Source organism: Triturus cristatus, chromosome 3_2 (assembly GCF_964204655.1).
Source record: "Triturus cristatus chromosome 3_2, aTriCri1.1, whole genome shotgun sequence".
Taxonomy (NCBI): Eukaryota; Metazoa; Chordata; class Amphibia; order Caudata; family Salamandridae; genus Triturus; species Triturus cristatus.
In genome coordinates this window covers 642,224,257-642,240,564 of record NC_140584.1, presented here as the reverse complement: position 1 = coordinate 642,240,564, position 16,308 = coordinate 642,224,257, and the positions used below count along the sequence as shown (strand labels likewise).

Below are 16,308 nucleotides of genomic sequence, written 5' to 3'. Positions count from 1 at the left end.
AAGCCCATCTACTGCTGCCTCTGCGACTACGTGACTAGTGCCATCCAGCCTGTAGTTCTAAAGTGGACTTTGTGGCACATGGCCTAAGTGAGTGTCAACTTATCATAACTGCAGGACTGGAATCATCTGTAGTAACAGGGAACAGATCTAATTTTTCAACTGACTAGGGAGAGACAAAACCCAAAACTTATTGGAGGTTTAAGAGTTGAGGGGAGATCCCTCTCTGAGTTCTAAGGAGGGGGAGAAGTGTTGGGAGACTCAGTCAGTGTCAGACTGGAGTAGAAAAGGCCCGGATACCAAAATAAGAGGCCCCACTTATGAACTGGGTTCATGAAGCAGAGATGAAAAAGAATGGGCAAGACTCGGAGAAAGAGAGAGAAGTGTAAGGTGGTGAACAGAAGAGGCGTGAACTGGAATCAAGAGTAAATACGTTGACTTTTTCTTGAAACCATTGGCGGAACAAACTGAGTCATATCTACGTGAACATTGTTGATGACATGCCATTTGACCCCAATACACAATTTCTCGTCACAATGGACATTGTTTCATTATACACGAGCATCCCTCAACAGCATGCATTAAAAGTGATGATGAAATATCTGGACACCAGGATATCTCCGGTACATGTTCCGACCGAGTTCATTACTCAACTACTAGAGATCGCCATGACACAGAATTTCTTTTACTTTCAGGGCGATTTCTTCATGCAAACCAAGGGCATGGTTATGGGGGCTAGCTTCGCACTGGATCTGGCAATACTCTATATGGACGATTTTGAGCAGAACTTCATTTACAACACATCGAATCCTTTCAGAGACAATATTTCGTGTTGGAAACGTTACATAGATGACGTTTTTATGGTCTGGACAGGAAGCGGCCGCGAACTTCAGAACTTAGTTGTCTGGCTAAATCTGAGATCATTGAATATTCGGTTCACCATCCACCAGGATAAATCTACCATTGACCTTCTTGACATATCCATCAAAGCTACCGGCGAATGGCTATACACTACTCTGTACCGCAAACCTGCGGAAAGGAATACATTACTGAGATACGGAAGTCATCACCCTAGGAGCCTTTATGACAACCTACCATTTGGTCAGTTCCTAAGAATCAGGAGAAACTGCACCCAGAAGGAGGATTTCTTTAGGGAAACAGATGAACTAATCCATCCTTTGGTAGAACGTGGATACACCAAACGCCTGGTCAAACGGTCCAGGAACAGAGCTTGGTACAACCAGAGGGTATCGCTCCTCACTCCGAAGGACCGTCCCCAACCCCTGGGCAGATTAATCTGTGTCACAACGTTCAATACACGGAGCAACAAAATTAGACAAATCATCAACAAGCACTGGCATCTGGTCGCAGGAGAACTACAACTCCCAGATCCCCCTATGCACTCCTTCAAGAAGGGCAAAAATGTCCGTGACCATGTGGTTAAATCTCTCTTGGCACCACCACCGCAGCCCACCATCCACACAATGTGGCATCTTCCTGACATAGTAGGCCATTTGTGTGGTAAATGCAATGCCTGCCGCCTGACGATTGAAACCACCAGATTTAATCATAACAACTGCACAGTGGATCTCAAAACCTTCACAAACTGCAACACAAAAAATGTGATCTATGCAATCGTGTGCCCCTGCGACAAAATATACGTGGGACAGACAACCCAAAAGATTAAGTGCAGGATACTACAACATTGTAGTAGAATCAGATGTGGAACCAATGTGAGCTCCCATGGTGGACCATTTCAAGACCCTTAAACATCCCCCAGAATCCATCAATGGCTGATCATTGAAGCAGTCGCACTTGGCGTCAGGGGTGGGGATCTGGGCTTGATTCTTAATACCAGAGAATGCAAATGGATGGATCGCTTCAAATCGGTACAGAATGGCCTAAATGAAGTAGATGCCACATATGCCCAATTGTCCCTACTTAGTGGCCCTTAACCAACATTAGTATCCGTGACAGAATGGCAAATACACTGTAACACGCTCCCAACAGCCATTGTCAAGTATTACGCACACACTAATTCAGATATCCCCGTGGTCTACTTTGTGGGGGCATATAAACACTGCTTTAAATGTAAATCATAACAATGAGATTGTACGCTATTATAATGCGCACATTGCTTGTTCAAAACTGTGGTTTAGAGAACCGTGAACTTCGGGCATAAATTACACATACACATCAACCCTTTGGGGCCACGCAACCTCTCTGCTCTGAATTTATAAACATTACGATTGTGCGTTGATTAAAACATGCTTTAAAATGTTAAATTTTAAATTCCAAATGTGCTGTTGTGGATGAATTTTGCCTTGTCAACGACTTTGTTTTAGTGAACCATGAGATTGTGCGCTAAATTGGCCAGACAGACATCATGTGTGAATGCGCATTTCCAAACGTATGTTAAATCCATTATCGATGAATGCAATTTCCATCATGCCGCATTTACACCTTTGTATGTGCCCATGCATTTACACCGGATCCCTTGAGCCACAACGGAATACTGTACATGCGCGTAATTTGCACACAGTCCCCAGGATTAGAGGAATCTCTGGAAACGTGCACGAAGTGCGCGTCCACATTGGATACTTAAGCAGTGACACGGCACCGAACGGGGTTAGCAGTCAGACTCACCGACGCTTCCCGATCAGGTATGTCACAGCTACCCTCCGTAAATCCGCTGTTCCTTAGCAATCCAGGCATTTTGCCGATGCACTTTTGATACGTCAAGTTACCTCCCCATTCTACTTAAATGTATTTTATACTTTATGTAATTACCGAATCTGTACATGTGGCAAACCACACGTGATCAGTTACCGCTATCCACGCGCTTTGTTGCACTCGCACGCCACAGATTGGCGGCATCATGTAGATGAGTGTTGCTATGGCAACACCGTGTTTTGACACCATTTCCGATCATTGTATTATCGGGAACGCAGGCCCATCTACTAACACCGCTCACGATCTCTAGGCTCTGAATCACGCGTTTTCCAGCAGCCGCAATCCCTCAGCCACCAGTGCAGTCATTTCCCACTGTTTTGAATTCATGCGCGTCCATCCGCTATTTTAATTAATTAATTAATTAATTAATTAATTAATGCTCGATTTCGTTTTTTCCCCCTCCCCATGCTCCCAGCACAGGTCATTCATGAACCTAGTGCCAACGCATTGACGTAACTGGACCTCTAGTGATGTTTGGATCTAAGGCTTTTAACCCCTGTGAGTACTTGACTCTTGACCCTTTGTAATATACATACCAACCATTGGTGTTTTTGATGTTAGCTATTCCTTTCTGTTTCTGTCTCCTTTATCCCGTAGGAGCCGTACAGGCCCACGTACCATTAATTTCCAGCAGGAAGGGATCTTGCTGATGCCGGTAATTCTTTTTCAGAATACGCTTTTTACGTCACTTCTTCAGACACACCCCCGTAATCGCTTATCATTATCTCTAGGTGCAACCAACCCCCCCCAACCACCCCACCGTCCTGATGAAGACCCCGTCCTCAAGACACACAGTTTGATGGTTCGCTTAGGGGTCGAAACGTCGACTTGTTCCGTCAGATCATATCAAACTTGATGACAGTGAACCATTAACTGCATCGCTCTGTTTATGATTTTGCATTTATGGTCTATGCCAGAAATCTGGTTGAATAGGTTCCTACTATTGTATGTTGATGTTTACACGTAGGCCACCTTTCCATTGCACAACCACTTGCACTTATCCTACTCCTCACCATTGTCACCCCACGTTATTTGCACCTATATAGTCTCATATTTGTTGATTGTCTAAAATACAAATGTTTGCATTAAATCCTTGATCTGTTGACAAATATCTTTCGAATCGGTTCAATCAGTAACCTTTATTGTATGATATATATATTGGTGTCATATTCTCTCACATTTCTCCATATGCTGCTTATCAATACAATGTGAATAATTTCCACTGTGACTATCTTTTTGTGTACCACTATTTACCCGAGTCCAGTGGTCTATCGGGTTACCCCATTGATACATAACTCTGGAATCAAGAGTAAGCAGCCTTGGTATTTGGCCACCCTGGTGTTCAGCAGTGCTGCTGACAGCTTCTAAGAAAAAACACATTGGGTCCCTAAACCTATTTATTTACTTTTTTACAAATTAAGTACTGGAAATAGCACTGTAAACAGTACTATAAGAGGACCAACAGAGAAATGAAGAGTAGGAGGATCGAATAGAAACATATTCTTCCTGGTTTTATGTAGTTTGTGCACATTGTACAGTAATTAAGCCAGATCCAGTGCAAGGACTGAGAAAAGTACCCCTGAATGATCTGGAAAGGAGACACCCCTTCCTCACAATCAGACAACAGCTTTAGTTTTTTGGCCCTTATGTCAGCACTCAGATCAGTGGATTCAACAAAAAGAGAACACCCACTCCATCAGAAAGCTTCGGTCCGAAATCATTGGCAATAGTAAGCAGTACACAATATAGTTAGTTAGTCTCAGATCATCGTGAAATGTCTGAGTACATCCACTCGGCCTCTCAAGTAATGTTACTTGCACTTGTAATCACAGTCATACTCCTAGCCGGGGAACAACCTTCACAACGCAACTTTTACAACGCACTACACTTACAACACATTTTTTACAACGCAAAATCCATTACAACGCACTACACTTACAACGCATGACACTACAACGCATTTTTAAAAACTACCTTTACAATGCATTCCATTACAACGCCTACCATTACAACGCATAATATTACACTACACTATCCAACACTTACCCTACTGTTGCACCCCCTGGAGTTAGAATAGTAATTTTTACCCCTATACTATCCAACACTTACCCTACTGTTGCACCCCCTGGAGTTAGAATAGTAATTTTTACCCCTATACTATCCAACACTTACCCTACTGTTGCACTCCCTGGAGTTAGAATAGTAATTTTTACCCCTATACTATCCAACACTTACCCTACTGTTGCACCCCCTGGAGTTAGAATAGTAATTTTTACCCCTATACTATCCAACACTTACCCTACTGTTGCACCCCCTGGAGTTAGAATAGTAATTTTTACCCCTATACTATCCAACACTTACCCTACTGTTGCACCCCCTGGAGTTAGAATAGTAATTTTTACCCCTATAATATCCAACACTTTCCCTACTGTTGCACCCCCTGGAGTTAGAATAGCAATTTTTACCCCTATACTATCCAACACTTACTCTACTGTTGCACCCCCTGGAGTTAGAATAGCAATTTTTACCCCTATACTATCCAACACTTACCCTACTGTTGCACCCCCTGGAGTTAGAATAGCAATTTTTACCCCTATACTATCCAACACTTACCCTACTGTTGCACCCCCTGGAGTTAGAATAGTAATTTTTACCCCTATACTATCCAACACTTACCCTACTGTTGCACCCCCTGGAGTTAGAATAGTAAGTTTTTACCCCTATACTATCCAACACTTACCCTACTGTTGCACCCCCTGGAGTTAGAAAAGTAATTTTTACCCCTATACTATCTAATACTTACCTTAAATGCAATTTACTATTATGCGTTGTAATGGTATGCGTTGTAAAGGTAGTTTTTAAAAATGCGTTGTAGTGTCATGCGTTGTAAGTGTAGTGCGTTGTAATGGATTTTGCGTTGTAAAAAATGCGCTGTAAGTGCATGCGTTGTAAAAGTGTGCGTTGTAACGACGTACATCCCTCCTAGCCGGTTAGCCTCACATAAAAATTCCAGTGATCCGTGGTGTACAACGCACTGCACTCTCTGGCCTGGTAGAAGCATCGGAATTAGCTTCAGTTTCGGAGCAGATTCGGAGCACAGCAGAAGGGGTGGTGAAAATATATTTAGTCCCAGACCAGAGGTGCAACTAGAGCCCAAATTTCAGGGTGGGGGTGGGGAATTCCTCCAGCAATAGGAAGAGTGGAGATGAAGGGGTGAAAAAACAACAAAGCCTCACAAAAAGCCTTGTTAACACGTAAATGGTCTTTTAAAGACCTGTGAAGTACTCGGGTGCGGCTGCAAACAAGACGGTCGCCTGCCCGGGAAGCTGTCTCAGCCCGGGCTGACACACAGGAGGGGGGGGCAAGGAGGGGGTGCTCCAGGGGGGGCAAGTTCCTCTCCTTGCCCCTCCCTGCACACGCCCATGCATTCAGCCTTCATCTGTTACTGCTGTAAAAGATTTTTGTTCATTTATATTTTTGTGCATCTTTATCAATGTGTAGAATATATTTTTACACTTGATTACACATGTATGCATTGGTATAGTTCTGTTGCCTGAAACAAATTCTCTGTGATGTATACATGTGCCTTTTCCTGATCCTTATTAACTAGGCCTAAATTTAGGCCTGAACGCCATCTTGTCCAAAATGGAAGTATTCCTTGCCATTCATGTCGACCCTACTGCATCTCTCATCTAACCTGACTTGTGAGTCATCATTGTGGTATTTAGCATACCTCAAATTAGAAACAAAACATACCTGAGCTCCTCCCTCTCAGTGAGGGGGTTGTAGCCCGTGCCGGGACTAGGTATCCCGGTACAAGGAGAATCTCAATGATGAAGCATGCCACTTTTGGTGGGTGAGGGATTTCGGGCTAATAAAGAAACACCCCAAGGTTCGCTGGGACATTTACACTGATCTCGCTCTTACTCTTGTTAAACTTCTATACCCGAGGGTTACGTTTTCTATTCAAAAAGGGGTGCCACCTGACCTTCTTTATTTTTAAAATCTGTAGAAGTGATTTGCAATCTGCTCTTCAATACATCACAAGTAGTGTACTATCAGTGGGAGGCATGGAAAAGTGCAGACATCATCCTGATAAGGACTGCAAACACACCTTGGAGGCTTCCCAGCACGTGAAATTACTGCAACAGATGCACCATTTCCATAAACAAAATGGTGTTTTGGTCCCTGTTATATCCTGGATTGTATACTTTGCATTATGTGTGTTGCCATGTGATATGGCTGATTCACTGACCCTGTGGATCTATAATGACATGGTAGTCTGTGCATGGTATGTCTTTTATGTATCAGTTGGTCGGATCTTCTTGGGCTACACTACGAACAACACCATACCTCCTAGTGAGATATCTATATATATATATATATTCACTGAAAAAACCATAGGTTTCACACATGTTATAGTTAGCTGGACATTTTACTGATAAAAAACCAATGAAATTCCCCCGTTATAGTTACTGTAGGCAACTATAACTCACGCGACCGCAATCCTCTGCTGATGCTAATACTGTATTTAGACACTTATTTGCCCATGTCTTCTTCCATTAAATTTTAGCTATACATATATTACAAATATTTTTTTTTCATAAAGACACATATGTCATCAGCAGAGGATTACGGTCGCGTGAGTTATAGTTGCCTACAGTAACTATAACGGGGGAATTTCATTGGTTTTTTATCAGTAAAATGTCCAGCTAACTATAACATGTGTGAAACCTATGGTTTTTTCAGTGAATTTGTACGGTTTTTTAAATGCTAAGTTACTTTCCGCCATTTGTGGCGTGCGCGCCCACTTAACGCAGTTCGTTCCAAGCGCGCACGGTGCGCTTAGCGCACCGTGCGCGCACAGTGAGCACGCGGTGCGCTTCGCGCACCGCGTGCCCACATTACGCTAGATGGGCCATGAACGCACGATGCGCTTCGCGCACCGTGCGCACATGGAGGACATATGATGAGCAAACTCTTAAATCTGCTTTTCATTTATTTATTTTTATTTTTTTTACCGTACGCTTACCGTAAGCTTACGGTACGCGTACCCCGTGATTTTTTTTAAAATCAATAAATGTTTTTTTTGTACTTTTCTGTCCTTCTTTGACCCCCTTACAAATGTTAGGGGGTCTGTAACTCTCCTCATTGCCCCCTTTCCTTGTTTTCTCAGTTTTTTTTCTGAGTGAAACACACAAAATGGCGGCCGCCGCTTCCTGGTTTCGGCCGATTCGAATGTTTACTAAGATCTATGGGCCAATCAGAATCTCCTTCGCGCACGCCATGTTTCTTCCGTACGCTTACCGTAAGCTTACCGTACGCGTACCCCGTGATTTTTTTTAAAAATCAATAAATGTTTGTTTTGTACTTTACAGTCCTTCTTTGACCCCCTCACAAATGTAAGGGGGTCTGTAACTCTCCTCATTGCCCCCTTTTCTTGTTTTCACTCTTTTTTTTTCAGAGTGAAACACAGAAAATGGCGGCCGCCGCTTCCTGGTTTCGGCCGATTCGAATGTTTACTAAGATCTAAGAGCCAATCAGAATCGCGCTCGCGCACGCCACCGTACGCTTACCGTAAGCGTACGGTAAGCGTACCGTAAGCGGGCTCAGATATATATATTGATTTAAAGGCTATTTTCTCAGAATCTACTGAACAGATTTACACCAAACCTACAAAAGGCACTTCCTTGACCTAGGGACTACCTCTCTGCCAAATTTTGAGTAATTCTGTTCAGCCGTTCGGGCTGTAGCTCGTTCTAAAGGTCCTATGGAAAAATGCATGGGAAAAACGCGTTTTGGGACCCCCCTTTTATCTCAGCCCCCGCTTGACGGATCCCCCCGAGACTTTCAGGGTAGGAGCGGAGCGTAGCGCCCCACCTATTTTGAGAAATTCGCGAGGACTCGTCGACCGGCGCCAAAGTTATTCAAAATAGAATGTTGAGGTTTTCCTATGGAAACGTGGTCCTAACTATAACTACCTACTGGCGACCGCCAGTAGGTAATATATATATATATATATATACACATATAGACAGAACATATATATATATGCACACACACACAGATATATGTACACACACATATGTATACATATATATGTGCCTGACTGTCCTCCTGTACCACCTTAAAATATGCCTGCACTGTTCCTCCCTGGCCCTTCTTGTGTTTTCAACACTCAACTATTTACTTTGATGGGAACAAACCAGCCAATAGTTTACCTTTGATGGGAGACCCACATTGCTAAAACAGCAACCGGAGGAGTGGTAATATTATGTTTTGAAAGCTTTAAGGTACCCAAATGATGGCCTAATTTGATTCTAAAGGCAGCTCCATGATGCTAACAGCAGAATGTGTAACTACACGTGCCAATTAACAATAACAGCCATATATGAGACAAAAGTGTGTGCCTTGTTACAAAGGATCGGAGCTCTTAACGCCATTTTCTAATGTTTCTAGAGTAGAAGAATCACCCACAGGCAGTACCAAATTACATCTTTAATGATTACTGCAGATTCCCAAATTGAAACTCAGGTGTCACAGGACACTCTAGCATATGCCATCAAAGGAGCACTCCCCTAAGAACGGACCTTACAATGTACTGTGTCCAATGTGTGTGTCAAAGACACAATGATCTGCTGAATGTGAAAATCAAGAAGAAAGTCACTAAATTGGGCCTTCTCATGAACTTATCCTGATGCACTAATAACACAACTAGTAAAAACCAAATTCTAACGCAGCAGCTCCTTGTAAACGTACCTTCAACGTTAAGATTTTGAACAGAAAAAGTGATTGAGAGACTGGAAGAACTTTGAGGCAAACGGATGCCACCAAGCCTCTGTGTCAACATTAGAATCTTTTTTTTTTTTAAAAGAACATTTCTGTGGCCAGCAAGAATATTTTACTTACAAACCACTTAAAATATACAACACATCTCATCATAAAGCACAAATGCAGTTGTGCCTCTAGACAAGTGGTCTCTCCACACCATATTAGCGCCAAGATGCCTCCGAGTAATTGTTGCGCTTTACAAAAACGTTTTAACATAACATAGTTCAATTCAAGATCAACTTTATTAATGTTTAGACACTTGTCTTTAAAACATACATTTTAAAACTAAACAAAATATTGTTTTAAATAATCCCTCACTTCTCCCCCGCTTGTAAACCAGATTAGTACCCAATACACTGCCATTTAATACATATAATCTCCATACCCCTAGCACCCAGCATTAAATAATTAACGGAACGTCTTGCATCGCTAGGCCAAACATATATTTAAAATTCTGTCAGGGCGCATGTTACGTCTAAAAATTCCATATTCAACGAAAGTGCAAGTGCATCATTACGATGATTTATATCATATCTTTTAAAAAGCGGTTTTGAAATCAAACGACGAAACCTATTAAAATGACGGCAGTCAATTAACAAATTGACATTAACATTTTGAAAATGCAATCTGCATGTGCAATTATTCTCTGCAGCTAAAAAACAAACAGTTTTTCAGCTCTTATATATCTCACATTTAAGCCTACCTGAAATGTTATTAGTGCTAAACGCAGAGGGCCATCAGGAAGTGCTGATAAATATGGAAATGTTTTTCTATTTTCCCAAGATTCGACCATATACTTTGCAGAGGGTCTGTAACCTACATAGTACATATCAGCCAATCTGGAATCTTTTCTACAGACCATTTTTAATTGTACTTTAGAAAGATGGGGGGCCTCTGCTAATTTTAGTTCCATTTTTAAGGGTCCTGCAATGGCTACTAGCCTTTTCTTGACCTTAAAGCCCACTTTAATTCACTCTTTCCTATTTTAGCAGCACATAAGACTGATACCTTCTGTACCTCTGAGACCTCAAAGTTTATCCCAAAATTGCAAGGTTGCTTTACAGGTTAAACAATTCCAAGCCTGCAGGTTTCCTTCCAGCTTTATTGCCTGGCTCATTGCACCTTTTGGGAGAGCTAACAATTTTTTCAAACACTTACTCTCACATCTCTCCCAACTTCCCTCCATACTTAAGGACAATACCTCAGCTCCGTAGAGGCATTGAGTGGGGACCATTTCATTGAAAGCTGTCAAAAGGGGAGACCAGTCGGGGCCACCAAAGGTACTCTTAAAATGAACAAGGCCCCCTATCGTTGCTGCTGCCCTCATCTCCACCAATTCTTTATGCAAGACCCAGCTCAACTGTCTTGTAAACGTCATACTAAGATACTTATATGACGACACAACTTCAACCCTATTAACTAACAGTAACTTATATGGCTTCCCTTTGTTCCCCAAAAGGGGGTATTTTTGTTTTTTTACAGATTCACCTTCAATTTATTAGCCTCACAATAATTATTGAATCTGGTCAAGTTCCTCTGCAGGCCTACTTTGGTCAAGTCCAAAATTGCCAAATCGTCTGCATAGAATAGGCACAAGACATGTCTACACCCTATTTTTGGGGAAAAGGAATGAGTCGCTGCCAACTCACCCAGACGGTCCGCACGGAACAAGGAGGACAATGTGGGTGCCAGGCCACAGGCCTGCCTTAACGCATTTCCCAGAGGGATTCTCCCTGAAAGGGCCCCATCGAAATCAAGCTCAACTTGGGTCCGATTCCCAGAGCGCAATACCTGCAGGGTTGCTAATAAGCATTGTAGGATACCTTGTTGTCTTAATTTAGCCCAGGGTATACTATGATCAACTAAATCAAAAGCTTAACTAAAAACAGCAGAATAAACTCCCAGTTATTTCCTTTGCCTTCTGCCCCAAGGCCCACATCTGAAGCAATGATCTATTGTTGAGTGCCTGGGCTACCCCCCTGCTCCATAGGGACAATTCCATTGCCCTCAATCCAATTCTTTAAAGACCGGAGTATAATCGTAGAATACAATTTTGTGCCTACATCCAATAGGCTTATCAGACGATAATTTCCTGGAGCCTTCATTGCGCCCTTTTTGTGTATGGGTTTAATTATTCCGCCTTCCAGCTTGGAGGTATTATACCAGTCTTGGTAATGGCTATAAAAACGTTTAAGAAAAATCCTGCCCACCACAATGGGTTTGACTTAATCACAACTGCTGGCAAATTGTCCAGTCCTGCTGCTTTCTTTAAATTTAGGGAGGTTATCAACTTGGCAATAGACTGAATGGAGAAAGACTCTAAGGCTTCCTCCCCCAAATGTGGCCAGCACTTCCTCACAATTATCTCCCTAGACTTATAAATATGACTTAAATAGGCTACCCAGTCAGTGTATGGCACCGTACATCTTGCTTGGGGGGGGGGGCGGGGGGGGGGAAGGGACGCAATACTGCATCCCTTCTGGACCAACTTCCAAAACTTCCTCATGTAATATCCTTGTAATGTACTGATCAAAGGATCCCTGTTTGATGGGAAAAAAAACCTGCTTCATTCTCCCAACCAGGGCCTCGTTCTCCCTTTTCTTACAGTTATAGACCTCATTTTCATTTACGGGGCCGACAGGTCGCTTCGCCCTGCCTGCTTTCCTTAACTCCTTCCTAGAGAGTACACACTCTTTATAAAACCACTGATGTTTAGGAGGCTGGCAATGCAGACCCTTTTTTACTTTCTTATTACATAACCTTACTACTGGTCTCAGTCGATTAGCAACCTCAGCAATGGTTTTTGCATACCATACCACATTTGGTTGACCTACAGCCATATCAAAGTCCATCTCATGAAGGATTTGATACTGCATCAATTGGCCAATGTATTCTTCATCTATCCTCGTTGTTAAAAACATATTATGTGTTCTGTCCCAGTCATTGACAGGAGATGGGAATAATTGTTTGTGGATCCATTAGAATGCCAAAGTAATGTGATATGAAGAAATGGTATTCCACCGGATAAACAATCACTTCTCAATTATTAAAAAGTATGTATCTTCCTGAAAAAGCCAGAAAGGAGAGGCCAGCCACCATCAAGGGTACAATAAGCCTCAGAATCTAAGACATTACCCTTATGGATGTAAGTAAGGCCGACTACAGTTTCTGCTGTGTTTCTATGACATAGAATCTGTAGTTTGCAAATGTAAAAGAAGAAAGCATGCCAAAACCTCCCTTCCATTCCCTCAACAATGCCTTACCCTCTCAACCAGTCCTTCGTTTGCCTATAACGTAACCGTCCAGCAACCAGCATGTGTGAGCACTTGCATTAAACTACTGTCATTTGTTTATATGTGTTTTCGCATGCAAGTACCAGTACGTTGGCTTGTTAATTAAAAACATTGAAAAATCCTGAGTAAGTACCACCTTGAGCAAATTAAGGGTTCAAGGAGTTTTTACCTGTAACTTACCATGCAGTGATCGATTTTCAATTGTGCCAGATGGCCATATCAAAAGGGCGACAAGGTATTAAAGTAAAGTGTAGCAGCATCCCTGAAAGGCACATTGATCTCCTTGGGTGTATCCAGTTTCTCATTTAGTCCAGGACCAAATTGAAACAGTTACAACCGAAAATTGGGGTTTTAATTATGTGACCAAATTCTCGCATATTTCACGATTATTGGCCAACCTGTAACACGTGGATTTTCCTGTTTTCCTTTGCCTAAGCATTTGTACAATTTTTCTGCACCAGTAACATTCCCTCGTAAGTACAACACAGCTCTGAAAATAAATGGATGTGCCCTTTCCTTGTGAGTGAATTGAAAACAGTTTTTCTCGCAACATTGACATAGGATCAATGTTGGTGGTGTTCTTGCAGTTTGAAAACATCTTTAAAAAGGGGTTGTAAGTGGAGATTTAAAAGGGAAAATCTACATCCTGGAAAGTGTGTGAGTATATATGAAGTTTGCAAGAGACAAACCTAACCACCGCACACCCCTACTATAAACCTGCAATACGCATCGCGATACTGCATGTGGATCATGGTAACGTAAGCATCTTAGCATAAACTTTGAAAGTAAATCATCAATCAACAGGCCTGTACATTAATCTGTTAGCTGATCCATTCTATGCTTATTTATGTATGCCTAACTTAAACTGTGTACCTTAATTAAGGATGAGATAATGAATCCCTTGATTTCTCTTTTTTTAATAAACCCTGGGATAGTTAGTTTGTAGGCTTGCACACCAGCGGCCAAGAATCCCGGACTTTGTCACTAGAAGAGTGCCCTTTGGAAATTGACCAACCACTCCACCTCTGCTTCCTCAACCCTGAAAGACTTCCAAACTACTTTGACTAATATCTAACATTGTACGAGTTTAAATACATTTGACATTGATCGATCTTGCTTTAATTCCAATTGTGATATAGTCTTCTATAGGACAAAGCCCACCCTAAGCAAAGCCAATCCTTCACACTTGAATACAATTAAATAGTAGACAGGTTAGTGCACAGAGTGATCTACTAAACAAGAGTTTGAGAGAGGAAAGAATGAAGTGATTCAAGGCACAAAAATGGGAAATGGCAGATGTTACCTCACATGCTGAGGTAAAGTGACAACTGACGTCCATGGATAAATGCAGTCACCTCTAGCGGGACCTTTACACCTGCAGGCAATTACAGAACAGACTAGATCAGTGAATACACAGAACATGCAGGCCCATGCAACATAGCTTTGAGGTATGGAGGGTCGTGAATTCACGTGAGAGATGGAAGGGGCTCCCCACAACAACAAATAACAAGCAGCCCTGCCAGTCAGGCATGTACCTATCAATCAGGCCGATACAGTCCTGGATGCGTGGGCCTGTGCACCTGCAGCGAGAGCGAGGAGGGGGAAATGGATAAAGAGGGAGAGAGGGCACAGAGAGAGAGAGATGGGAAAACATCCAGTTATTTACAAAAGAATTGCATTTATAACTCCACGTGCCACATTCTTAATTACAATTCTCAGAAGAGTTTATAAAATTACAACCTGAACACGAAAAGGGCCCAACTGTTTGATCCACAGATGGCAGGAGTAAAGTAATGCTCTGAGCCGAGTGTTTCCGTCCGCTAGAGAGCTCTTCTCAGCAGGAGCGAGACCTGGGCATGGCCACCTGTGCCCAGAGATGTTTTCCAAATGTGTCGGCTCTTAGTCTCGATTACTTGCCCCCCACCAGTCTCTTCTTGTTTAATCCTCCAACCCTACGATTACTGCAGACAGGCCAGTGTTTTGTTTCGAGACATAATGTGACCTTAGAGGCTCGTGCGGAGCAGGATTAGTGCAGTAGGTGGTTTTCTGTTGTGTTTGTTCGGATAGTGTTATGAGAACTCTGGGTTTGTAAGAGAAGCCAAGAATAAGCTAATAGAAAATAACACTTGCAAAAGACTGGTGGTCTGTGAAGGATGCTACTTGGAGAAGCCTTGAGCAATGCTATTTGGAGAGGAATGGAGACTATACATTGCAGGGCAAGGAAAGCAGATCCTCACCACACTGACATAATGAGATTATGTAAACCACCATGATAAAATGTGCCCTATGCAGTGGCTCACATCAAAAAGGAAGCCGGTCGTCAATTTGTATAGATGACTTCTAATCTCCTCTAAAGGAGTCTACTCAGCCCGGTATGCAGGCAACCTTTGAGATTTGACTTCTAATATTCCTGGAAAACACAACGTCTTCTTATCCCTTGTGTCCTCTCCCTAGGTGTATATGTGTGGGAGTGCTGAGGAGTCTTGACTTTGGTTAAGAATCCAGTAGGCAGAGCCCTTCGTGATTTTAATGACTGGTAAAATGCTTTTCTGGTAGTCTAAATGTGTGCAACAGGTTAAGCTCCTTCCAACACATCATATAGATGTTTTTTCAAACACAGATATTAAAAAAAAATCATAACCGTTTCTTGAATGGTTATGTTAAAGAACACAGGAATGTCTCATTGGTGAAGAAGCTCTTGCAGAAGTTTTACCTTGAAATAAAGGCTAATTGATGTTTGCAGGTGTTGAGAAGATAAAAGTGTTTAACCATTTTCTATCTCCTCCTCCTACAAGACGTCTTGTCATATTTACTTTAAAATACAGAGGATTGTCAGGCTACAAATCCGGGGTAATTTCCCACAGACCAATCATGCCATTAGACCCCATGCACCCAAATTGTGCATTTTGCTGTACACTTTGGCAGGAAATATATGGCAGCGAGACACAGGGCACCGAAGTATGTACTCTTGGTAAGGATATAATTGTAGACCAATGCTTCCCAAACTTTTTAGAACCATGACCCAAATTTTAGAATGACAATCTTTTGTGGCCCACCTAGTTGTAATGGACTGAAGGTGGGTGATTTTTCATGTAACTGAAGCATCGTATAGTTGCGCACTGTCATTTACAGACAGCACATTTTCCATTGAAATACCCATTACATTTGCACAGGCATACAGTTTTACCAATACAACTATATTGCACACAAATGAGAATGTGTGGAAATCTGGTTTCAGTGAATATTTAATATTTGTGCATCACCAAGTAAAGTGTTTGATTTGTTTGATCCCATTAAAATGTTTGTTTCCATCACACTTCAGAATTATAAAACAATGTGCATCAGTTTGCTTTCTTAACTGCTGAATGTGTACAGTTCATTTACAGGTACTTACATTTTGTTGTATGTTACAAAAAAGTGACATCCTACAACCTTTTCTTTCACACTTTCTATA

The 16,308-nt window shown here is 42.1% G+C and overlaps 1 protein-coding gene across 3 annotated transcripts in view; it reads right to left on the bottom strand.

Moving 5' to 3' along the window:
- ERBB4 (erb-b2 receptor tyrosine kinase 4) overlaps positions 1–16,308 on the bottom strand; it is a 2,224,949-nt gene that overhangs the window by 503,580 nt on the left and 1,705,061 nt on the right. For 2 of the 3 annotated variants that reach the window (XM_085648582.1, XM_085648584.1), the window contains exon 16: positions 14,390–14,434. In XM_085648582.1, coding sequence (XP_085504708.1) covers positions 14,390–14,434 — 45 coding nt within the window. Of the gene's footprint in view, positions 1–14,157; positions 14,230–14,389; positions 14,435–16,308 lie in introns of all 3 variants that reach the window. The other variant, XM_085648585.1, reaches the window with a different exon arrangement.